The sequence below is a fragment of the Zootermopsis nevadensis genome, unplaced genomic scaffold (genome assembly GCF_977971745.1).
Source record: "Zootermopsis nevadensis isolate Lab colony 2312 unplaced genomic scaffold, Znev_1.0 Znev_ptg000032l, whole genome shotgun sequence".
Classification (NCBI taxonomy): domain Eukaryota; kingdom Metazoa; phylum Arthropoda; class Insecta; order Blattodea; family Termopsidae; genus Zootermopsis; species Zootermopsis nevadensis.
In genome coordinates, this window is record NW_028259164.1 from 3,459,544 (window position 1) to 3,483,864 (window position 24,321).

General features: G+C 41.7%; 3 protein-coding genes across 5 annotated transcripts in view; 1 reads left to right on the top strand and 2 right to left on the bottom strand.

The window, feature by feature from the left end:
* The window catches only part of LOC110836719 (retinol dehydrogenase 12), a 31,111-nt gene extending 28,989 nt beyond the window's left edge, over window positions 1-2,122 (bottom strand). For both annotated transcript variants that reach the window (XM_022078219.2, XM_087359754.1), the window contains exon 1: window positions 558-2,122. The gene's annotated coding sequence lies outside the window, so the exon portion shown is untranslated. The remainder of the gene's footprint in view (window positions 1-557) is intronic.
* A 305-nt stretch (window positions 2,123-2,427) lies between these two features.
* Window positions 2,428-8,880, bottom strand: LOC110836530 (mitochondrial outer membrane protein SLC25A46). Its single transcript, XM_087359751.1, has 8 exons — window positions 8,620-8,880; window positions 7,234-7,337; window positions 6,311-6,489; window positions 5,438-5,494; window positions 4,966-5,111; window positions 4,525-4,661; window positions 3,766-3,887; window positions 2,428-3,082 (listed from the first exon to the last, which is right to left on the bottom strand). Exons 1-8 carry the CDS (start codon window positions 8,762-8,764, stop codon window positions 2,713-2,715), a joined length of 1,260 nt encoding a protein of 419 aa, XP_087215877.1. The 5' UTR covers window positions 8,765-8,880; the 3' UTR covers window positions 2,428-2,712.
* A 1,325-nt stretch (window positions 8,881-10,205) lies between these two features.
* On the top strand, window positions 10,206-22,329 carry LOC147871999 (uncharacterized). 2 transcript variants are annotated; one of them, XM_087359733.1, is made up of 10 exons: window positions 10,206-10,708; window positions 12,032-12,239; window positions 16,981-17,119; window positions 17,407-17,527; window positions 17,688-17,911; window positions 18,143-18,354; window positions 19,113-19,295; window positions 19,907-20,101; window positions 20,788-20,953; window positions 21,649-22,329. In XM_087359733.1, exons 2-10 carry the CDS (start codon window positions 12,168-12,170, stop codon window positions 22,047-22,049), a joined length of 1,713 nt encoding a protein of 570 aa, XP_087215859.1. In that variant the 5' UTR covers window positions 10,206-10,708; window positions 12,032-12,167; the 3' UTR covers window positions 22,050-22,329. The 2 variants fall into 2 exon arrangements, with proteins under 2 accessions (XP_087215859.1, XP_087215860.1); XM_087359734.1 differs by having other exon boundaries at window positions 10,206-10,448.
* The last annotated feature ends 1,992 nt before the right edge of the window (window positions 22,330-24,321 follow it).

The window sequence follows — 24,321 nt, forward strand, 5'->3', positions numbered from 1 at the left end:
ATGACATAGTTTGATACTTGCTTTTTAGAGTTCTCTTATTACATACAAAATCCAGAACTTGCCACACTACTGATGAGCTTTTGTAAGTCATTGGCGGAGAGTTTAATCTCTCATGCAAAATTCAACTACCACCTCATATTGGTAACTGTACACCATCAAATAATCTAAGAAGTGGCAGACAATGAAGACAACACAAAAACATGTGAACTAAATCATAGCCATTCCCTACAAACAGAATATAACGTTTTCTTTTTTACTGCTTGTGTTTATAACAAACCTATTCATAGAAATGTGGCTCCATATTCATAACTAGGCCATTCTGAGACATGTCAAAGATGTTCAATGTGTGTAACCCACTTATCTCGGCAGCTATTCACAAAATCAAAAAGGCAGATGAAATTCGAAGAATGGAAAACAACATTTTATCCTCTTCAGATATCAGCAATGACGAACTGTTGTTAAAATTTCGTAATTCATAAACGTGTACTCACAACCTTTGAATCGTTAGTAGCAATTATCAATTCATGATGTTAACACTGACAAAAACATACACTTACCTTTCTGGAAGGCAAATCAAATTTCCGTCTCACATAAGGACTGGTTGGAGGGCCCAATCCACCGGGAGACAGTCTCAGCCCATCGCAAAAATATAACAATACATCCACTGTGTTCACAGAAGTCACACATTCTACTTTAACTATGTTTACAATGAAAAGAGCTCATTTAGACATCATACTTCTAAACTTAAAAACGTACAATGTTACACGACAAAATTCAAACGTATCTACGGACGCGCGCGCACACATACAATAAATACTTCCGCTTCCTTCCATTTCGCTTTTTAAGGTTATGAGCACAGATTAAAACATAGAACAATCGAGGTCAAAGACAACTAAGGTCAAATGGCTGAACGGCACCAGCGCCAGATTATTCGATAATATGAATCATAAAAAACATGAGAAATGGGTAACATGGGACTCATAAAAGTAGCAACTACAAAACATGTGAAACTAGTCATAATTATTTACCCAAATGGAAGGGAGGAGGAATTATGACCCATTATTACTTTACTAAGTTTCAGAAATTACATTCAAAACCACAAAGTCATCAGAACAGTTTACAGCAATATCACATACGCAATTTCAAGTTCCTGATTAGGATTTACAGCCTAAAGTCTGAGGGAACTAAGTGGTTCACTGTAAATGTTACTTATAAACAGACCCCCAAACTTAACAGTAGTCTTTGCAACAACCTAATCAACAAAAAATGAACTTCAGATTCAGAACATGGAAATTCACTGAAAACAGCACAATTATAAAAAATATGATTTAGTGGGAGTACAGGTCAGATGGAATAAGAATATAAATTTTTCTACGCACATCAAAACATTAATCATCAGTTATGAACAAAGTTTTCAAACACAGAGAACCATATCAGTTGTTGAGAAGGTAGAACTTGTTGGTGATAGTCACATACAATGGTAAGAGGTTGTTCACGTGACATGTTCTGTATTCTCATGTCCAAACAGATGACAAGTGCGACTACACAAATGACAGCTTGCTTCTTACGCTGACTGACAGAACAAGTTTCCGAGCTCTTCCCTCTTCACACCGTTTCCCTTCAAAAATCTTACCGGCTGCTACCTCTTTCCGATGACCTCCAATGCCTGGATGGCGCAGAATTTATTCAGAGTACTGTGGCTGGATGGACATTTGCAAACACTGATGAAAATGTACGAACACTCAATCTGTCAAAACTAGGACACACTACTTACAGGGATGAAAGGTTATCACTTTCAAAACATAACCACCATTCCAGTATCACCCCATGGGTCTCTTTCTTTTACATTTTAATTCTAATGACTTTCTTAGTATTCTTGTTTCATCCACACTCTTTACACATGCAAATCACTGCAGCAATTTGTTCAATTCCATTAACAAATTTTGGATTCAAACAACCTCTCTAAACGATATCAGATACTATATATTTTATAAATTCTTGTTTGACACCGCTTTGTGACGTCCATTTCAGAGAAATTTTATCGCACATATTAATCTGGATATGCTTTGCATGGGGGTCAGTTTAACACCACAGAATGCCCAGACTGTAACAAAATCATTTCATTCAAAACCTATTAGAAGTTACATTAATTTTCTAATTCACACAAATGCCATGTGCCTGTTCCACTTTCCAACCAAACTTCATCCGAATCCTCGATAACAGTGACAGCAGCAGAAATCTCCGACAGGAAACATGAATTTCAGTGGTACATAGGAGGAATCAGAATGTGGTATAAACAATTTTTTAAAACACAAGGAAATTGTGGGGAAAATGAGACATAACATTTTTATAATTACCAAATTTGTGTCTTCAAACATATACTTACATTGTTTACCTCTTTTGGGTGAATACATTAATGAAATCATAACCAAGGAACAGTTGATTTTATTATTAACCCGTTCTCTGCCAATGAAGCGAGAAAGCTGTGCCAGTGATTCATCTGGTTCACATACTGTAAATAATGAGACCAATATCACTGAAATCATAACAACATAACATACTCATGATCTGACTCAGGCACTACCTACCATTCTACCAGCATAACATAAACATGCTGTATTAAAATGTAGTTATTCCCATCAAACCTCATTTTTTGTAATTCTGATAAATTTGTACAACATTCTGCCTTCGAATGTATAACAAACATACACGTTACTCATATGGCAGGTAAATCTGCTGTGTATAACCATACCCAGGGGAAGGATTCGAAGAGCTCTGATGTGACGAAGGAACATGGGTGAGATTTGGATGAGAGGAAGATGGAGGAAGAGAAGGCCTGGGTGCAGAACGCAGCATACTGGAGATCTCAGTAAGAACAATTTTCGTTAGTTTGACGACAGCAACGTGCGCTGCAAATTGTAGGATCAGGGCTCCAAATCCCTTGTACAAGCCTGCGACTCCTTCTTGCTGTAATGTCGTCACATAACAATCCCTCGCGCCCTCGTAGCTAGTCAGAATTGGAATCACTTCATAGCCAGAGTCTAAGTTATCAATTATGGTTCTTGTTCCTTGCAAGTGAAGCCTGTAACAAAAAGCACAGTTTTAAGTTCAATATTTATAAATGTGGAATATTCACTGCTTCATTTGTTACTATCTTTATTACAACTTACAGGTGTCAGTTTAAATTGTAGGAATGGCCATAATATGTGAAAAATATAGTATTCTGTACAAAGACATAATGCAGACATTTTACACGACAGTCACAAAATGAATAAAAAATCCTATTATTATTTCCTAGATGTGTTAAAAGAAAAATTCTAGGTACACCAAGAAATTACTTCTAGGTATACATATTCTACCCTGAAGATAGAGGTGACATATTCCTCTAGCACATTCATAATCTACAAGACTAAAACCCACCTTTTTACTGCCACAGAAACCTCAAATATTTTATATCTATGCATTCAAGTGCATAAAAAATTAAAGTTTTAATGGAAAATGTTTGCATATTATGTGGCAAAATTCCACACCTTCTGTCAATACCATGATCTGTAAAATAAAACTGGGGCCTATAAAAACTAAATTCAATGGGCAGAAAAGTTTCAGGAACTGTCCACAATACCATGGATTTCGGAGTTAAACGATGGCAACTGCGGAGCAAATGAACATTTTGTTCTCGTGGAACAGTTACAATATTCCAAGAAAACTTACCTTTTAACGCAGTACCTTTACATGCTTCCATTTCAGAGCGATAAATATTTTTACCTGTGCAAGACAGTTTCCATAGGAAATAACACCACATCAGCAGTAATGAGACCAATGAGAGACGACGTCAGCTCAATGTCTTGAGACACGGCATGACTTGGCTCATCACGAGACAATGCACCCTGTGAAAATTTGAAAACTTAATATTCAGGCATGAAAGGACACACAGACACAGTGACAATAAACACATATTACACTCTGAATATCCATGAGAAAAAGGCTACTTTTTTATATGGCATTTGTTTGGGAGACAAGTTTCTTGCACCTTGAATAGGGGAAAGATTAAAATGACTGTTTAAATTTAAATAAAAAGTAAGGCACCAACCATTTATTTAGCAAAACAAGAATAATTAGTAGCACAAATTATAGAATCGAGAAGGATGGTGGTCTCCTACCGCAAAATTAATTTCACTACAAAAATACAAGTACTTTATAATATTAATTCCCAACGATGATAATAAAGTTCAGTCGCCGCAAAAGCTTCAGTTTAAACATGTTCAAAACTCAGACATATAACATAAGAGGATGAATTCCCGTAATGTATCACACTCAATCACAACAGCGTACGCATCAAATCTAAAAGGAAGTCACTACATGCTAACATTACCTCGATTTTTGGTAAATGGCTGAAGCTGTGCCAAAGGACATTCCACAAATTTAATAAATCAACAGCAACATAATAAACACCTCTCAATCAAACGAGAGGTGACGGTCAAAGGAATCTTTGCGCACAGAGAATATGATGTGACAAGACCTCACCTGCACCTCCTGCCCACGCCTGTAGCTAAAGCGCATGATCCGACTCGCCGCACCTCGAACCAAAACGGTCAAGACGTACCTAAGCAGCCCATACATCACAGTGGGCACCACCAGCACCAGTACAGGAAGCATGCGGCCTAAGATATCAGTGTTCAACGTGAGTAATGAGGACCTCTGAGCGTGGTTTCCATTTTGCAAGCAACAAACAAACAGCAACACTAAATTTGAAATTAATAATTACACAAATTTATTACTACTGCCCGCCCTGGGCCTTGGCCTTTCTGGTGGACTTTTCTGACAGCCATTTTTAATCAGAGGTAAGTGGGAAATCATATATTACATTATTCCCAGGAAATCAGGGAAATGGAAACTGCTGCTGTCAAAACTCCTTGTCATTCAAATCATTAAACGTATTACAGCTCTACAAGAATTCTGGCGTACCCTTCTGCGGAGAACTCCAGCTAACAAGACGGCATATGCCTTCCCTGAAGACATCAAAGAAACCTGGTTTCTCACTTGCGATATCACTCTGAACTGTTTCCACAAGACTGGCCGAGTAGAACGGCGTTATTATGGCCAAAGTGGCACTGCAACATAAGGAAGCACTCCTTGAAAGCAAGGCACCATGTACATTCATATATAAAACCGTCCTTTAACACACGTTTAAACTTCTTACTGACCGGCCAGTGCTACAGACCATGCAACTGTCACTGGATTTTATATCAAAGTAGATAACTAACAAAGCTCATGGAACAAAGTCCTTCTTAAGAAGATAGGTGCAAATATTTTCTTTGGTACCCTTTTCTCAAACACCCTCAGTATGTATTCTTCTCTTAACGTCAGAGACCATCTTTCACAAACATCAATTTCTTTTAAACGTGCAAACCAAATGTCGTGTAACATACTCACGTACCACTTGAGTAGTATATGTTTGCCAAATGACTTCAGTGAACTGTGCCACGTAATTTCCCTGAAAAGAAACAGGAACAAAAATGTTTGCAGAGTAAGAATAACATCTGATTAAAAAATATGAAGTTGCTGCAGAATGCAGGGTGTTACACAGACAAGAACTCTAAAATGTTAAAGCATCTCACCTCAAATTGTTATGGGCTGTCAAACTGAGGTTGCCATAAATTGGACAAGGGCATCAGACAGGAGAGGAATCAAATGTCATCAATATTTTAGTGGGAAACGTTTTCAAAAGCAAGAAATGTAAAGGAGACTGCATAATGTCTTCCAGACATAAGTTCATAGGATGTGAAATGGAGTAGCTATGAGAGGACTCGATGGTGAGGCTTCCGGCCAGACAGAAGAAGCAATCTTGTGATGGATTACAGCATCTCTAAAAAGCCCAGCTCCTTCCACAGTCCTTTCTAAAATTCTCTGCTTCAAAGTTTTTCCTTATCAATAAGATTTCTTTACCGTCTTTACACAAATATTTTTCATTCTAAATAAATGCAAGAGTTCCTCTACTTATGCTCGGTTCATCCGCTAGTTTTGATACGATCAATTACTGGTCATTTCTCACAGTGTGAGTCATATCTTCCACATCTGATTCAGTAATTTGCAAATTCAGAACTTTCAGAGAACACATGTGTATTTTGGAATGGATTACACCTTTATCATCTCAGATCAAGGTGCTGTTTCAACTGCTGAGGCTGTTTAACACGCTGTATCATGCAGAGTGCATTACTGTTTGGGCTGAATGTCAACATTTCAGCAACAAAGTACGACTAATGAACAAACAACCTGCCCGATGACAACCTAGCCTAACATCTTCACATACTTGGGCCAGGGGGTGAGTTTGCTGATGAGGTCTTCAATCGCAAGGGTCATGCCTCGGATCATGAGTATGCTGCCAAGCCCCTTCCATAGCGTGGTAATACCTTGACGTCCGTGTAGATGGGCAATAACAGGCAGCAAAGTGATAGGCACCAGATGGTAGCGAGATGAGTTGTTGTGTACCTGGAGCACAACTGGTGGGAGATTAGCGAGTAAAACGCAGTCACGCACCGTCTCATACCGACATCTCCTCTACTAATTTTAAGGCAGTGGTTTTGCAAATTATTCTATCTTGAAGGTTGTATTCTGGGTCGCAACACCATGTGGACTTGTTAAATTGGTAACCACCTAGTTGACAAGCTGTCACAACCCAAACCGTCAACTTCAACACGATGATAACGTCAATTCTCATATAGTTATTGTCTAATTATTTACTTATTCATTCATTAGCTCTTTAACAAATTCAAGCTCGTATGAGGTGACAGGTTTACTATCAATAGTAAATTTTAAGAAAAAACTGGTTGTCACCTACTTTGAGGCAGTAAGCTAGCATTCATTTGCAACAACTTAGTGAAAGTACAAAAACCCTCAGGCAAAACAGCTACTGCCACGCTTAAGATGAAACGGAAGTACTTCCTAAATAAAGTTACACAAGTTGTCACTACACAAACCTACTTAGTCCAACATCCTGTCATGGTGTGTTTATCCCCTCCTATTTCACCGCCTCTCTTTCACAGCTGTACACACGTGTTACAAATGAAATGTGAGGCCAGACACAAAATACGCCCATCTCGTCTGCCATTTCGACAATCAGCACCAATTTCTTAATGGAAAAATGTAAATCCTAGACCTATGAACCACATACATGCTAACCACCAAGAATCAAGTAATTACTGACTGACTTACATTCATTAACACACAGCCTACCTGACACTGACGCCTCAGAACAACAAACGGATGACTCAAAAGGTTCTCTGTGATCAGGCTAGCCAACCCAACTCCAACACCAATATACCTTGTGATGTTACCATCTGTGAACAGAGAAAAATTGAGATTTTCGAGGAACCACGATTTCTACTCGACTGATAAACTTGCACGCAGTCTCGTAGCTTGCTTCACACAAATACATTTATACTCACTACTGAAACTAATATATCAGCAGATATCTGGAATCCTAGACACATGCCTAATGCTCAAATGAAACATCAGAATTTTCAAGACCTAAAACTAACTGTGACACGAACAATTACCAAGAATTAAAGTCATGAACATTCTGCATCCTTTAATTCTGTTTAGGAAATTACCAAAGTAGGTTGGGTGATTCCAAAACTGAGACAGAAAAGGGCACAGCTCCCATTAAACAGGAGAAGAAAAAAATAGTTTCTTCTGCATGTTCTACTTGTTTACCAAAAAACAAGCAGTGAAAGAGGAAAATAAAGTACCAAGGAGCAATGAGTTTCACAATTCTTCTAGCAAAATGTTAAGATGCATTAAGCACGTAGTTCTGGTTGGACGAACAAAACATAAACATTTAATGCAGAAACCTCTTAAAAAAACACAAGATGTACAAACATTAATAAAACAGGAACTATTAAAATGTATATTAGAGAAACAGGTTACAAGGACTAACATGAGCTGAACGACAGTCAATGGTTACCATCTAAAGAATCCCATGCAATTTAGTGAAGTGTTGACATCTAAGAAGTTGCACGGTTCACCTACAGGTAACATGTGGCAAGGTAAACATTTCATAATGCGCTTCCTCCATCTATAAGAAAGGATAAGAAGATAAAATATGCAAGGAAACAAATTTAAACAAGCATTTCTTGCTGTGATTATGCAAGGACCCTGAACTCCATCTTCCAAGTAGATGGCAAGAATTGAACATCAAGCAATGGAATCTAATTCAATATTCATTCCAATATCCAAATACAGTTCCTTGCTTTATAAATCCTTTATCACATCATCTCCTGTGAGGGTATCATCAGATATAGAATCATATACAACATTATCACATATCCTTCTATGGGTCAGTGTGTGTGTGCCATAACCTCAAGGCCTAAAAGATTATACTACTAGAGGCCATAAGGCGAAGAGAGACTGGCAAAGAGGAATTTCTTGCTGTAGCCTATTAGTGGCCACCTATTCTCAACAAATGGGCCCACTAATAATGATATACAGTCACAAAAAGGTTCCACTGAATTTCCTAACCCGAATAGCAACATACCAGTAAGAGCTGAAATTGTAAAAGAAAAATAAGTCATGCAAATTTGATAAACATGTATGTACAACGTTCTCCAGAACTGAACTCACCATCATCTTCAAACGCTTTAGGCGGTAACCGTCCACCTTCCGAAGAAGGCAAGATTTCACCACCTTTAAAATCACTTTGAATACGACGGTTCAAACGACCCTGACAGTTATCTGAATATATGGCATACCTTTCCATTCCTGCCATTTCTATCTATGTAATTCTAGCACAGATGACCTATAATTCCACATGATGAAAATGTCTAACTCCGGGACAATAAAAGAACAAAACGTCATACGTGCTAAGAGCCACGGATAGCCCTCTCTGTGCTTATTCGGCACTGAGTTATAGTTACAACATATTGGTAACAGATGGCAGAACCGTGCATTCAAAGTAGACACAACAGCATGGGGAAACATTTCCCTACTTTCACATACAAATATTTTCTATGCATATTACAAGCAAGTTTTAACATCAATATATGAACAGCCAGTGGAATTTCGGCTACAAATACGTTGGAGGGACGTGGTCATGACTTATTTCAAAGAACTATCATATGTTCAACATTTGAGAGACGGGTTACATCAGCCGATGACTTTTAGACGACAGGGAACTGAATACGAAGGTATTTTTTTTAGGGTAAGGGTTACGGCACACGTACCAATTTCAAAGCCCATGAAGTCGGAAATTGGTCGCACTCGCACTGCAACCTTGCGGAGGCTTCTATAAGTTGGTGTAAGTTGTCGGCTGCGTTTCAGGCTGCATATTTTCAAGGGGTGTTTTCGTGTTACGAAGATGATCTGATAAAATATACAAGTTGGACAATTTATTTAAGTATCGCTAAAGCACACAGTAAGAAGGCAAGATTTCAGGTTCTCACGGCGACGAGTATAAATGTCTCCTAGGATAAATAAGTAGATTATTGCATGACTTAATTACGATAACATTTGAGAGATGGCCCGTGCCCGAAAGAGTCAGGACCAACATGAAGAGGCCTTTGGCGCTGCTTGTAGTGACAATGAAATAGACAGCAATTTGGTATACAGGAAGGTAATGGATGTGTGATTGGTGATCCGAAAAGTAAAGGAAAGGAGAAGACCGAGAAAAGGGACCTGTGCAATAGCTCAGGCGGTTAGACGAGAGGATTCTCATCGCGAAAATCCTCGTTCAGTCCCAGATTACTTAAATTACATTTCATTTGTAAACGAGAAGTAGGTTTATCTATTAGTCGTTCTGTTTTCTGCTTCTAATCGTCATCCCACCATCGCTCCATACGTTATCCATCACTGCCCCACGCAGTGTGCGATAGCCCTGACCGAGCAGCACATTACCATACCCTCCGTCCTGAGTTAGGGGCTTCATATCGACCGGGACTTGGCGATTTTAATTCTGAATTATATTTAAGATACTGCCTTCGAGTGTGAACTTAAAAAACAGAGAAAAATGACCTTTAAACCAATAAAAAACCACCCGCAAACCGGTGAAAATACGAGTTTAAACCAGTTATTTTCTACGAAACATTGGCATTGCTTGGGTACAATCTGTCAACCTCAGTGCGTGATAAATGGACGTGTAACTATTAAGTTCACGTGTTGCACGCGTCACTGTTATTACGTCAGTATGACGTGGCGAAATACTGCAGCCCTAGACAGACCCACCAAGTGGCCAGAACAGCAGAAAGGCTGAGGATGGCCGCTGACCATCGTTTGTGATCAGAACTAATTAAGTTATTTTGTGTGTGTGTGTGTGTTTATCCAGAAGAATTATGACAGACGTGGAATAACATTTTATAACGTTTCGGAACTTCGAAATCCCTGGTTCGTTAACTGATTCTCTGGCAGCGCGGTGGCTTTTAATTTCAGTCCACGATGATTGTGTTACAACATTTTAGGTAGGACATGTGGAGTGCAATTCCTTAATGAGGTATCCAAATATTCTTACGACACACAACTTTTCTCTTTTAAGTTAAATGTAGGCCGACCTCCACGTTCACACAGAAGTAACGTGTGTGGTATTTGAGGTTTTCACGGGGGGGCGGGAAGATGAAGAAGAAGATGATGATAAGATTCTTCAACCCTGAAAATGGAGAAAGTATGTTTTTCCGAAACGCTGGCATCGATCGACGAGCCACGGGAGTGAATTGTCAAGCACGTGAGTACTCGAAAGCTATGCCGCTCTTAATTGGCATTAAGAACTGGTACTTTGAGATTCAGTAATTACGCGTGATGGCCGCAGGGCGCATTTACGGGTTACGTAAGGTTATCAGAGTGAACAGCGATTAATTCCCTAAAGGGAATTAACAAATCGATCTCTTTAAGCGTTTCGTTTTTCAGAGGCAGGAAGTGAATCGTCTCCAGATGACCTTCGTGCCTCGGAGGGTTATGAAATAATCTGACTCTGTGTTCATAGGTGAAATTTTTCGTGCAGTGCGTCACAGAAGTATACATTTATAAGAAGTTATAATGACGACTTCGTTCGTGGACAGATGTAAGTCAGTTCGCATCTGTAAATCAGTTTTACGACAAATCAAAATTCTAATCAGCGGACCGAACTTAGCAGCCGAATGGTTGGCACTCCTGTTTCTTATTCGGGAGGTCCACCCTCGGCTAGAAGACCGGCCGTCATGACTTCCTAGTTTTCCTCAGCCTCTCCAGTAAATTCCGGGACAGGACCTTACATCGCAAATCTATGGATTTACGATTAGCAGTATCAATTCTTCCCCTGACACGACGCCGTGTATTGGCAGATAAATAGACAATTTCACTGTAGCAATGTAAAATGCATTTCTCTTCAAATAATCAGAGGCAAAAGAACCAATCAGAACGAGGCCACGAGAAAAAATTCGGCCTTGGTAACTTTGTAAGAGTTCTTATTTAACACAGGCGCATTGGTTTAACAGCTTAATGCACTTTAAGTTATGTAAGGTTTGAGGTTTCCACAGCGGCGAGTATGAAGATTTCTGTCTTCTGGCTTGTCATCGCCCTGATGACGGAGGCAGTATGACCTCCGAAACGTTGGTTAACATCGACCAGACTACACAGCGCAACAACCCAGAAGACAGAAATCTTCCACTTAAGTTCCTTACATCATCATCATCATGACGTTCGTATTTTATGGTCTATTTAGCGTCAATGATAGGTTTAATAATGAATTGGGAAGGATGCGGTCATAGCCTCTTATGGTGGCACTACCCCGGCATTTTCTTGGAGTGGCTGAGGAAAACCACGAAACCTCAGTCAGGAGTGGCAACCACTCGACCGCGACGTTCGGGTGATGAACATAACCAACTGAACTCCCGACCTGTTGGGTTGCGAGGACGTTCCGTGCATCTTTTGTTGACAGCCTGATGACGTCCGTCTGCCCTTCTGAATAAACACGGCCCCCGCCACGTCGGCACCTTGCTAATTACGAAAATGAATTACCGTGGAAGGGTGGACGGACAACTCGTGATATAACACGCGTTTGTTTACACAGTGACCACACCTAATTTCCGCTGAAGACACGACGACGTTCGCAGATGCTGATTGGCCGTGTTTTAAGTGCGTGACCACGCCCCCAGAAGTCCTCATTGCCAGCAACTCGGAGCAGTGACTGCAGGTGACGAGGAACTATGAAGAGCCAAGGGGCAAGTCACTACTTCTCCACGGGGGTGATTCACGAGGCATCGGAAAACCGGGTCAAGGTAAGACTGTGGAACACGTCGCCTTCACCTTCTGGGTGCCTTGCCGGAACTCTGGTAAGTGAATGACCTGTCTACAAGGCGTCGTGGCCTACTCAACACCACAATTCGTAAGGTAAGTAACATTAATGCGCCAGCTGGCACGTCCAAACGCAGAGGAGCCAAATTTATTAATAAATAAATTAACCTGAGCACAATACATCGGATGCAATGGGTAGCCATGGATCGGTCGTCAAAGCATTCTTGGAAAGCGGGTGCGCCGTGCGATATTATGACGGCAGAGTTCCTCCCTGATGATGGAGACAGTAAGCGGGACCGAAACCTTGGTCAATTTCTACCATAGTACACGGCGCGACATCCCAGAAGACAGCCATCTCAAATGTGTATGTGTGTTCAACAAACGAGATAACAGATTTGTTAACGTAAAAAGCCTGGTACTCCAACGGACCCGGGTTTATTCCCACCCCATGCCACCAGCATCGAAATAAAAGAGTGACAAATCTGACAGTAGACATATAACGAAAGCGAATCACCTGAAGACGGTAGTAATCCAACTCTCGAAACGTCGAGCATATTAAATACACCGTTGCTCCTTACTAGCGACTACCACGCAGAACAGCGATCAATCAGAGCACAAATTTAGTCGTCAACACAAGATGTAGGCCCACTGTCCGCGGATTTCTGTCGGTAGGGAAATGGAATTGTTTTCATACCAGGAACACCCGTGGGGGACGCCTCAAGTCCATGGTCCAGGTTCATTGTTCTGCTGTGGCTCGTGAAACAGTCACACATTTACGAAACCAGGAATGTCCCGACGCACTTTAACACTCTGAAGCCGAGGCTCGTTTAAATAACATTTAAAAATTCGGTCCGTACCGCGAAGAAAACACAACACTTCACCATTACAAATATCAACTGGTTAACGCTGTTTAAGGAAATAATCGCTGTTTACAGTGGGAATCATAGTTCGTCTAAATATTACGTAAGAACTCAGTCCGCACCGCGAAGAAAACACAACTCTTCACCATTTCAAAGATAAACTAGTTAACGCTGTTTAAGAAAATAATCGCTGTTTATTGTGATAATCATTCGAAACCCATCACACGTACAAAGATCTGAATTATCCATCGTTAAAATAGGTGGTACATATAGTTACCACTGCGTTTAAATGCTGTGACCAAAGCGGGTAGCGGCCATCTGACGGAACGGTTAGCTTGAATTCGGTAATGCCATTTAATCCAATCGAATAGTTAAGACTAAATGCCTAAATGACTACGGGGACGGTGACGTGAAGGCGGGGTTTGAATTTGAGTTTCTTGTAGTAAACGTCGCCCCTCTGTTGGGATTTAAGACACCTACAAAATAAGCTGTGGCCGCTTACTTCCAGATCCTCACCGCAGGCATATATATATATATATATATATATATATATATATATATATATATATATAATCTTACTTTCTCCATAGCAACGCCATGTTTCAGGCACCGACACGTGTTTTCCAGGCGTTGCCGTGGAGACTACGAAACACGATAACTTTACGTTTGTCCACTTCAATTCCAGCGACACAAACTGGAATTTTTTATTTGTTTATCATCTCATGGAATTTTTTATATTTCAGTGTTTCCATTTCAGAAATTTACACTGCATAATTAGTAAGGGCTACTTACTACAGTTTAGACCGAAGGGCTGGAAAAATGTGGAGTTAGCGTGATGGCAGAAAATTATGATAAGAACGGACGTCTGTAGTTACGCATGAAGCGGGCATTAAGGGGGCATTTTAAACAGCGCGGACAACGCCCAAGTGGGAACCAGAAAATGCGGACTGCCTCGCCCTTAACTTGTTTACGTGGCTGAAAGCATCGCACGTTTTGTACACTCATCCCATTAACAAATTAGTTTTGCGTCGCTTGGTTATTCGTGACTGCCAACACACCAACTAGCCAACACCATGGAACAGAGTCCTTAGCAACCACTTAAACCCAGTGGTAAATATATGTACCACCCGCTTTAACAATGAGTAATTTTGCGCTTTGTACATGTGGGTTTCGTATGATTCTCGCAGTGAACAGCGTTAACCAGTTGATCTTTGTAATGGTGAAGTGCGGTGTTTTCTTCGCGGTACGGACTCAGTTTTTTTTAAATATTAATCAGACGAACTATGATTCTCACTGTAACGAGCGATTATTTCTTAAACAGCGTTAACCAGTTGATCTTTGTAATGGTGAAGTGCGGTGTTTTCTTCGCGGTACGGACTCAGTTTTTTTTAAATATTAATCAGACGAACTATGATTCTCACTGTAACGAGCGATTATTTCTTAAACAGCGTTAACCATATGATCTTTGTAATGGTGAAGTGCGGTGTTTTCTTCGCGGTACGGACTGGATTCTTAAATATTATTTAGACGAGCTTCGGGCTTCAAGCAGTTAATTACAGACTGCAACGTCACTGTTAGTGCGCGAACTAAGCCGATCTGCAGTTACCGCTCAATACCAGGCTCTACCGATAACGAGCACTGCATTACGTGAGTGAAGTCGGTTTTTTGCAACACGCTTACTGACAGCTACTGCACTGCCCGAAAGAAAGACACACCAACGCACTGTTCCAAAGAACCGGCTTCTTAAATCTTGTCAACACCGACTTGTTGCCGAGCTCAGTGCTATTCGTTACAACATCCGCTAATTACTTATACGTTGACGTTGAGCCTGCTTTCGGGTGCTCGTACCATGTGGAAGGGTTCTGTGCTTCCGACGTTTGACGAACATACCGCCCCCATCATCAGGGCCGAAGTGAGGAGTGTTGTGTGAGTGGGAAATTTTCTAAATGGTTTCAATGCATAGTCCCGCAATTTTTTACTGAATGTGGCGGCCGTGGTTAGTACTCCTTCTCGGTGTTCGGTTTAAATATCGGTCCTGAGATCGGATATCTTCACTGAGACTTTCCGTGGGTTTTCTCAGTCCCTCCAGGAAATTGCCGAAATGGTACCTTACATTCATTGTAACAAAGTAAGAGCTTTTGTTTGTTCGTGCATGTTACACACGCTCCTTGCCCACAGCCGATATTGTCTGTTCACTGGGTGAAGGGAACGAGTTGTGTTGTCATCCGCTTTCTGTAATTTTGTCCTAGCCGGAAGACTCGTGTCCAGCGATTTATAAATATCTCGAATACACTAATAAACTCTTATTATGACGCATGACGTAAGCTGCATATTAAAGTGTCTGTGACAGTCGTAACACAAGAGTGGCCGCGGGAAACAGATCCATCACGGACATGCAACGTAGATCGGGGCTTGGACACGAATTTGAAATGCAGGTCACCTGGTGCGTGTTCTATTCCATAACAAGATTAAAAAAAAAAATACGTAAAGTTGAGCTTTCAAACCCCAGGAGACACGGATGAGGGTAGAAACAAAATTAAATTATGAAAAACTGGCCGTAAGGATGTGGACTCGACATATAATATTAATTCGGCCCACACGGGTTTAAAACTTTGGTTTGTCGCGAATTAACACAAATATAATCTACAAAATTTGCTACCGGAATTCATTTAGTCAGGGGACCGACATGACAGCACACGTAGCACGAATGGAATAGCAAGAAATGGAACGGTACGCGGGAGGATAATATTAAAACGAACATTGGAGAAAACGAATTCATGGCTCGGAATGGAGTTCTAGGGTGAGATGTCGTGAATAAGAAGAAATGGTTTAGTTTCCGTATCACAGAGTCTGTCGTAACATGCAATCAATAATATTTCAGAGTGCCACAGGGCAACACTGCGAGGTCATTCTCCTGTCGTCAATTATAATTACGTCACAGTGCTCACACGAGCGCCGTCTCCATCTTAAAAAAACACGTGACTCGCTGTCGCGTGCCATAACACAGCTGAGACAAATGAAAATCACGTTTACGAAGAGGTTGAATTCGAGGAATGCTTGCTCTCGACGGAAGGGGCGGTACTTCCGGGTGTTAGAGACCAAAGGGCCAAGAAAAATATTGGGGGGGGGGGGGGGAGTAGCAGGAGGGTAGGAAAAAACCCAGCGCCATGAGGAGCTTCGCCGAATATTATTGGGTGATAAGATCAAGAATGAGAGGGGCTGGACACGTAGCACGCATAGGCAAACGACCACCTGCAAGACCTGAAAATCGATGGGAAGATAATATTAAAATGGATGTAAAATAGGGTGTAACGTCGTGGGCTGTTGAGAACACGGCAATGAACCTTCTGGTCCTATAAAATTACGGGATGTCCTGTCAAGATGAATTAGAACTGCTCATTAATTAAGGGCCCTTACAAGTATGTTAATCATTTAATAACCATGGTGTCTATTGCGGTCTAATGGGTTATGACGCCGCCTGGTTTATGTTTACCAACGTTTCGGAAGAAAATATCGCTTCCATTTTCAGGGTGAAGTCTTCTCTTCCTGACGTGCTGTATATACCACAATCAGCCACTGTGTAAGGCCGCCATTACAAACCACGTTACGCCCAAATTTTCAAGTATTCTTCCAATCATGGGCTTCACCTCCCAAAATTTTGCATAATTTTTCAGTTAAGTCTGTAACTTTACACACACACACACACATCCAATTGAGTCGTACACTTTGGACCAATACGTACCGACACTTGATAAATGTTTCCCCGTGGGCCACTGGTCTGGATGTTCGTGGCGGTCTCGTAGCGAGAGGTGCCGGATGTCTTTAGCTGGGCCGTGTCAGCAGCTGAGATGTTTGTGCTTTCCAGCTCTTCCGGAGCCGACAGGTGCCTGAGGAGATCCGCCAGTTCGACGTGGTCTTGGAGGAACCCCATCATATTTACTTCTGCGGCGAAGAGATCAGGGGACACGTGAAGGTTGACTTGGCTGGATGTCTCACGGTGCAAGGTCTGTGATAAAAAGAACATAACCCAGTAACAGACAGCACGTCAATTTAATGACGATGCACTAACCGCGGGCGTTCCTTGTACATGTCACGGTTGCTGGACATAAATTTGCATAAACCATTTTGATATTCACTGCCTGCAGTTTTTAATACAGTCAATAACATGACATGAACACTTGAACAATTTAGTTCTAGTAAAGATAATATCAAGTAGTCAGCGCACTGTTGACAGAAGTGTCAGAGATTTTAGTGATAAATCCTATCAAGAACGCACAATCTTTTGCCACAGGTATAATCGTGCGGTTTGTGGGCGAGGCGTACGCGAGTGTCCCAGAGCAGAAGGAGACCTCGCCCTGGAACGTGCGACACATCTCAGGCATACGACGAAACCTCTGCAATAAAAACAAGATGTGAGTTTACGGGAAAAAACCACTGAAACGTATTTCAAGTGAGCGTACGCTGTGACAGACCGTGGAGAATTATGGCAAATTCACGCCCAGTCAGTAAGGTCGAAACAACGATGCATCTTGAGTTTCATAACAAGTGGGCGCCCTCTGTCTGTTTCTGCAGAAGCCCTTCCATGCCGGATTTGTCTGGGGCAGCATCATCGTGTTGCGGAACGGAGGCTGGGTCTCAGGATTCTCCTGGTGAGGACGGATGGACGAAACGTCCTCAGAGACAGGCGCGCCCATTGCACCGGACAAGGAGCAGAGATAAGAACAAAGACGTGGCATTTCGCTCATACGAGAAGTATTTTGAGCACAAGATGTATGTCTTTGGTCACAAATACAGCAGTAAGTAATCTGCAGAATGCTCCTTATCATACCACAACCTTATACACACTGGGGTCATACATACAGACTATGGTCTCTGGTCGTAATGTTCCGAAAGTATACAGAAGTGAGCCATTTCTTTTGGCACAAATTTGACCACCTGATGATAGGTCCACGGAGGATGCCCCTCCCTGCTCTGTCTTCTTTACTGTTTGTCGTCAATTTTGATGAGTCTCACCTTTGGCTCTGCAGGCAAACGCGAGCGGCTGTGGACAGGGGAACACAGGTTTCCGTTCCACTACACTCTTCCAAACAAGCTTCCATCCTCATTTCATGGCCGCCTCGGATACATACGCTACTTCTGCGAGGCAACGCTTGAACGCAGCGCAATGCCGAATATTCAGTCACGAACAATGTTCAGTGTTAGCAACATCGCTGATGTTAACACGGATCCAAAAGCAGATGTAAGTTCATTGCATTTGAGTAATATTCAGCGCATTGTCGCTGACGACAGACTGACGTTTAAGGTTTCGAAGCAAGAAACTTTGAGACGTTACGCTCTGTTCTGTCAGATTGAATAATACAGACATCAACCGGATGTTCCTCACGAAATTTTGAACGTGCACAATGCCGTCAGAGGCTGTCATTTTAACCCTAGTGAAAATTTTGAATGCGGATGAGAGTAAGCACACTTTAGAGAGTTTGGAATATCACGACATGGTTATTGAAAGTGGATCCTCCAAAGTTTTAGAGAGCTCTCTAGAGGTTCTCTTCATCAGCATTAATATATTTTTGATCATTTTAAATTCTATCAGAACCAGTGCATTAACACGTCCTTTAGGTCTTCCTGTATATTACTAAAAATTAAAAATCGAAAGTATAATTTTATGACGTTAGTCGGGTTGTAACACCATTTGGTCTTGCAGTCAGTACCTTGGCTAGGGCTGGCCAATTCCTCCCTAGCGTAGTCTTTTTCCTCACCCTAAATAAAGTATCACACATCAGCTCTGAAGATGGAGACAGTATGATCCTCCAAATCAGTGGCACATAAGTTCAAGTTTGCAGAACACTGCGACCCAGAAGACCAACACTGACATTTTGATTTTACGAGAATCTCAAATCTCGTAGGTGACGTAACCTGACACCCATCTCATGAATGAATTTCCAGTCGTTTTGGTGTGTAAGTAACATTTCGATATTTGTGTGTAAATCTTCCCTGCAGTGTTGCGTCAACGAACAGCGGAGTACCAATTCCTGTCTCTTCTGCTGTCCGAAGGGCACCATCATAGTTTCTGCGAGTCTCAAGAGGAGGGCTTACGCACCTGGAGAGGACATACACGTTTTTGCAGACGTCCTCAACATGAGCAACACGCCAATATACAGGAGTTGCGTTAAGCTCATTCAAGTAAATATTCTTTTAACTGCAGCAGGAAGATACTTCCTCTTAAATGGACATGCTCTGAACAAGACACTAGCATGGACAGTGTTCGGAAATTACAGTTAAATAAAACCATAGAAATTTCGATTATCGATTACTTTGCTGACGTAAGCAGTTTTAAATGTCATTAACCACCTGGTGACACAGAGCCCTAAATATCAATAGAGAAACAAATTACAAAATCTAATAATTACTTGAAATGGGCCTGGACATGTAACCCACAAGCGTCGCAGTTTTAATGTGATAATAATTACTTAATTTCCAAATTAAAGAAAACAAATTAACACTGTCTACACTTTGAGGGCCTTTCTGTAGAAACACGATTTAAAAACCAAGAGTGGCCATGGATACTAAAAGCTCATTTGACGTTATGGGAGTTTTGGGCTTTATGGGATAATGCGTCTATTACTTTGGATTTATCTGTCATTAGCGAATGGTAACTTTTCAGTATTATACGTAACAACAGGCTGGAAGATCTAAAACTCTGCCCACGTGTCTCAGGGGAAGTTTATCTGAGTCGCGGAAGGCAAAATGCGCAGAATTCGCCCGTGCATTTGCTTCGTGACACGCCATTTCAGGTAGCAACGTACTTCTCTAACAAGGGCTTCCAGAGTCACGTGGACGAAGTGGTGATCAGCCAAGTGTACCGAGGGCGAGTGTCCTGCGGTGAGTCGGACACGTGGGACGCAGTTCCGATCAACGTTCCTCCGCTGCCACCAACATCGAGGCTCGAGAACTTCTGCAAGTTGATGGACATAGAATATCGGCTTGATGTGAGTATTCCTGAGTCGGCAGAGACCTGGGATCAGTCCGTCCTGTGACATCGTCTCTCATTCTTTCTCGCCCGTCTCACAAGTTTTCCTTTCAGACCACGACCACCAACCTTCACGGCGTCACATGACAATCCGTAAAAATGTTTTCAGTTCTGTAACATAATTTTATACCTACAATGTTATCACACAAAAAGAATGTGTAAAATAATTTTCATGTTCTTAATCGATTTAAATCCAACATTTTCTAGATAATTCACTTGTAATATATACACAAAACATTCACTGCCACGCACAGTTTTTCTGCATTTGTAACAACAGGCAAATTTCACATTACAATTTCTCAAAACACAGAAAAGGAGCCAAGGAATGCTCAGCTAGTGAAGAAATTACACGCGTTTTACAGAACTCAAAGCTTCATTACGATGTCTCTGCCCCCCCCCTCGGGGTGGGGGGTGGGGGGTGTGTCCAGTCCTCACCCTCTCGCATCCTCCGGCATTAATTTCTTAACATTACAATCCAATCCGCGGCTTAGAACAAAAAAACTTTAATGACACCAAAGTCTGCAGTTGGACGAGATCCATAGCCTCCTCAGTCCAATCATCCTCCGCCGCCCGCAACTTACTGTGCAATACAAATAAGGCTGACCTAACGCAGGAAGGTAACAAAGTTTACATTTGCATCCCCAGTTCGACGTGGACATTGCCGGAGAAAGCAGCCCTCTGGAGCTCCGGATGCCACTCATCGTCGGTTCAGTGCCTCTTCACCGAGAATTCTCCAAACTGGAGCTAACCGTGGCCGAGGGCTGCAAGGATCTCATACCTCAGACGATGGAGACCAAGTACAAACAGCTGCGTGAGTTGTCTGACTGAGACTCAGAGGCATTTCCTAAAGGAACTAGCTCAAAATCTAATCTCTGTAGCTACCGGTTAGTTACGCCCTTGTACACAAATGGAATAAAACAAAACACACACGACCGCCGTGAAATAGAAAATGCCGGAAATGTTTTACGCCAGAGTTATAAACTACCCGAGTCATAATTTTTCTACACCAATTTATTAGAAACTGTTTCATTATTAAAGCCTTTATAATGTCATGATTATAAAACTACGATCATATATTTTCACTCGCCCTGATTCTGATTTTGAAAACTTATTCCATTCATAAAATAACAACAAGCACTATCATATCATCTGCCTGGAGAGACTGAGGAAAAGCACAAAACATCAGTCAGAATAGCCGTGAGAGCTTCATGTTACTTAATTGTGATTCTTAACAATTGTGTGACTTACTAACATCAAGTAATTCTTAGATGAAATTTAAGTTGGTGGGCAAGAATAAGTACCATCACGTTCTTCAATGATCTGACTTAAGATAAGCACGAAATGCACTACTGGCTTCAGTCTTCTTAAGTGCTAACCGACCCATGTGACTGGCAGGGGAGAGAGAATTCTGCCTCTTAACTTGCCAGCACGTGAGGCGTCTTCGAGAGGAAATCGACTTGGCCACATTTACTTCTGAACTCAGGACCGCGTTGTGTCCTGTTGCAGCTGCCGTCTTCAGCGGGCCCTGTGTCTGGGGGCCGAGGTCAGTGGAACTGTACTATTATCGCCAAGTAAATCGTCAGCAAGAATCACGTCCCGTGCCTACTCGCATTCCCCAGGTGGTCCTTGCCCCTCGCCAGCGAGACAAGGTGTTTGCCCCCCGCTACATCTGCTACAAGAACGCGGCGCGACTGACGAACGGCTGGGGGTCAGCTCACGCCGTCCCCCAGATAGTGGTAACTGAACATCCCCCAAACGCGCGTCACCCTCTTCACTTGCTTCCCGTCGTGCCCAGGCGCCACTCTGCCCCAGGGCACATCACCGCCCTCACTCCGGACAGGGTACCCGGAACTCCTGCAGACACGTGCGACAGACAGAAACTGCCCGACATTGAAGAGGCGAGATGAGCAATTCCGTGCGCTATGCAGCTCTTCGGAAAGTGGCGACGGGAATCCAGTTCACCGATACGAGCGGAATTCTTAACCCACTCACTGCCGGCCTAGTCATTCAAGCTTTATCGAATTCCAGGACGATTTTGTTAAAACAAAACTCAGCTGTGGAACAAGCTTCACTGTGCTCACAACAAGAGACAAAAAGTGCCAGAAATCGAATACCCTGTATGTCTATGTTATCTGCCTGTTTAACAAACACATTAATTGAATTCAATAAAAAAACAGTTTCAAAGCATCATCATAAACATCTCTCGGTCTCTGCGAAAGAGGCAGATAACTTAGCTTCGGTTTAAAACCAAGTTTCACTTGATTTAGAAAGAGTTGGCACAGCTCCGTACCACAAAATCAAAATCATATCCACGGTCACTTTTAGACGTATAAAAATACAACATGAGACGAACAAGTCCGGAAATTATAATGCAATAAAAATAACATAATTTTAAATCAAACAAGTGAGTAATTTATGGACGATGCAGAACGTATTTTACACATCAAAATTAGCGCGCCTTCCAGGACACACATTTCGTTTTCTTAACATTTTACGTACGAGGTCCACAATTAATTATCAGTGCCAGACAACAGCTGATTCTTCTTGCACAGTGAAAACCTGCGAATTATTTCCACATAATTTTGGCTCCAGGGACACGGCCGTCTTCTGAGATGGCGTCCCGTGTAGTCTGGTACAAGTTTACAGACGTTTCAGAGGTGCTTCCCGCCTCCATCATCAGGGTGATCGCAGATCCTGTCCCTCTGACAAGGTGAAATCTCAGTATAAAACATCGCCTCATGCAGGTTATAACTATTTATCTTATAACCACCCTCAGGGCCTGTAAATTGCCTCTTCCTGAATAAAAGTAGGGAGAAAGTATTTCGCTCCCTGTTCCTGTCTTACACCTGATTTGTACTAAAGCCCTCTAAAGACAGCGGTGAGTGTATAAACCGCGAGTTTTCACATAATTAACGCTGCATTTTGCCGGCAGAGGATATTATACATTTGTTTGGCACATAAAATACCTCTTATTTCCTTAAACAGCATTAGCCAGTTAATCTGAGTAACAGAATAAATGTTTGAATATTATTTAGAGACTAAGTGTTACCACTCAGATCTATCCCGCGGGACAAGAAACTTTCCGACACTAACCTCCTCAATTACACCTTTCAAGCGACTTCGTCAGGACAAACAAATCAAGACTTAACTAACGAACTAACCGAATGGAACAGAACTCAAATAAAAGCAATGTAAAATACTTTAAGATGGTAAGCAGCTTTCCTTGACCTCGTGACATCAGCTGACTTATCTTGTCTGTGCGTATTCCAAATTGCATGTTTCGATGTTTGACATCAAATTAAAGAAAAACGTTCATGTGCCAAGGTTTTCCCCGGGATAATCTAAAGTGATGCAGATGGTTTGGACTTTTTGCCGAGTCGTGTATGAAGGTGATAAATGTTTCGACAAACACTGCAGCTGCCATTGTCAGGGCCAGTGCAGGGGAAAGGTAATGTCTGGGTGTCTGAAAGTGGGAACCTGAGGGGTGCCTGGCGCGTGTGGTGAAAGGGGGGGGGGGAAGACGCCTACGTTTATCTTCTGGGTTGAAACACTGTGGCTGTGGTTACAGTTCCTTGTCTCGTGCAAATCTCGTGGCCTTACGTCTTCAGTACTGGAACAAGTTTGTTCTCAAGGATCGGCACGCAAGGCCAATCAGGGATTCAAATAGCTGTAATTACTGAAGCAAACTGTCATCCGGCTAGATAAGAATTTCCCACATTTATAAACGTCAAACCTCATAAGATCTCTCCCCTGGAGAAAAATTAATCTTGTTTGTCGTAGATGTTGCCTAACAGACTTTTTTAATATGACATTAGATTCTCTCATTTATTACCATTTTATGGATTGCCAACATTAGGTCTTCTGCGTATTAATGTGTAACGTTAGTTACCCGTCTTATTAGGTAAAAATCTCTTTCGTCAGTGTCACTTTGTGTTCATTTCTCTCTGTTTACAGTCATCAATTAAATTGAAATTAAAAACTCTTAACGAAAATTAAACATCGAGACATTAAAATTAATTCGCAAAAAGTATACAGCTTATACTGACAAAACAGTTCAATTTCATCAGCAGCATTTACGTGTTCTCTGTACGTGACACCAAAAACACATTTAAAAACACCAAAATAAACATAAATGGCCGTCAATTTCGTTTCTAGTCGCTTCGCCACCTCGGCTCACGT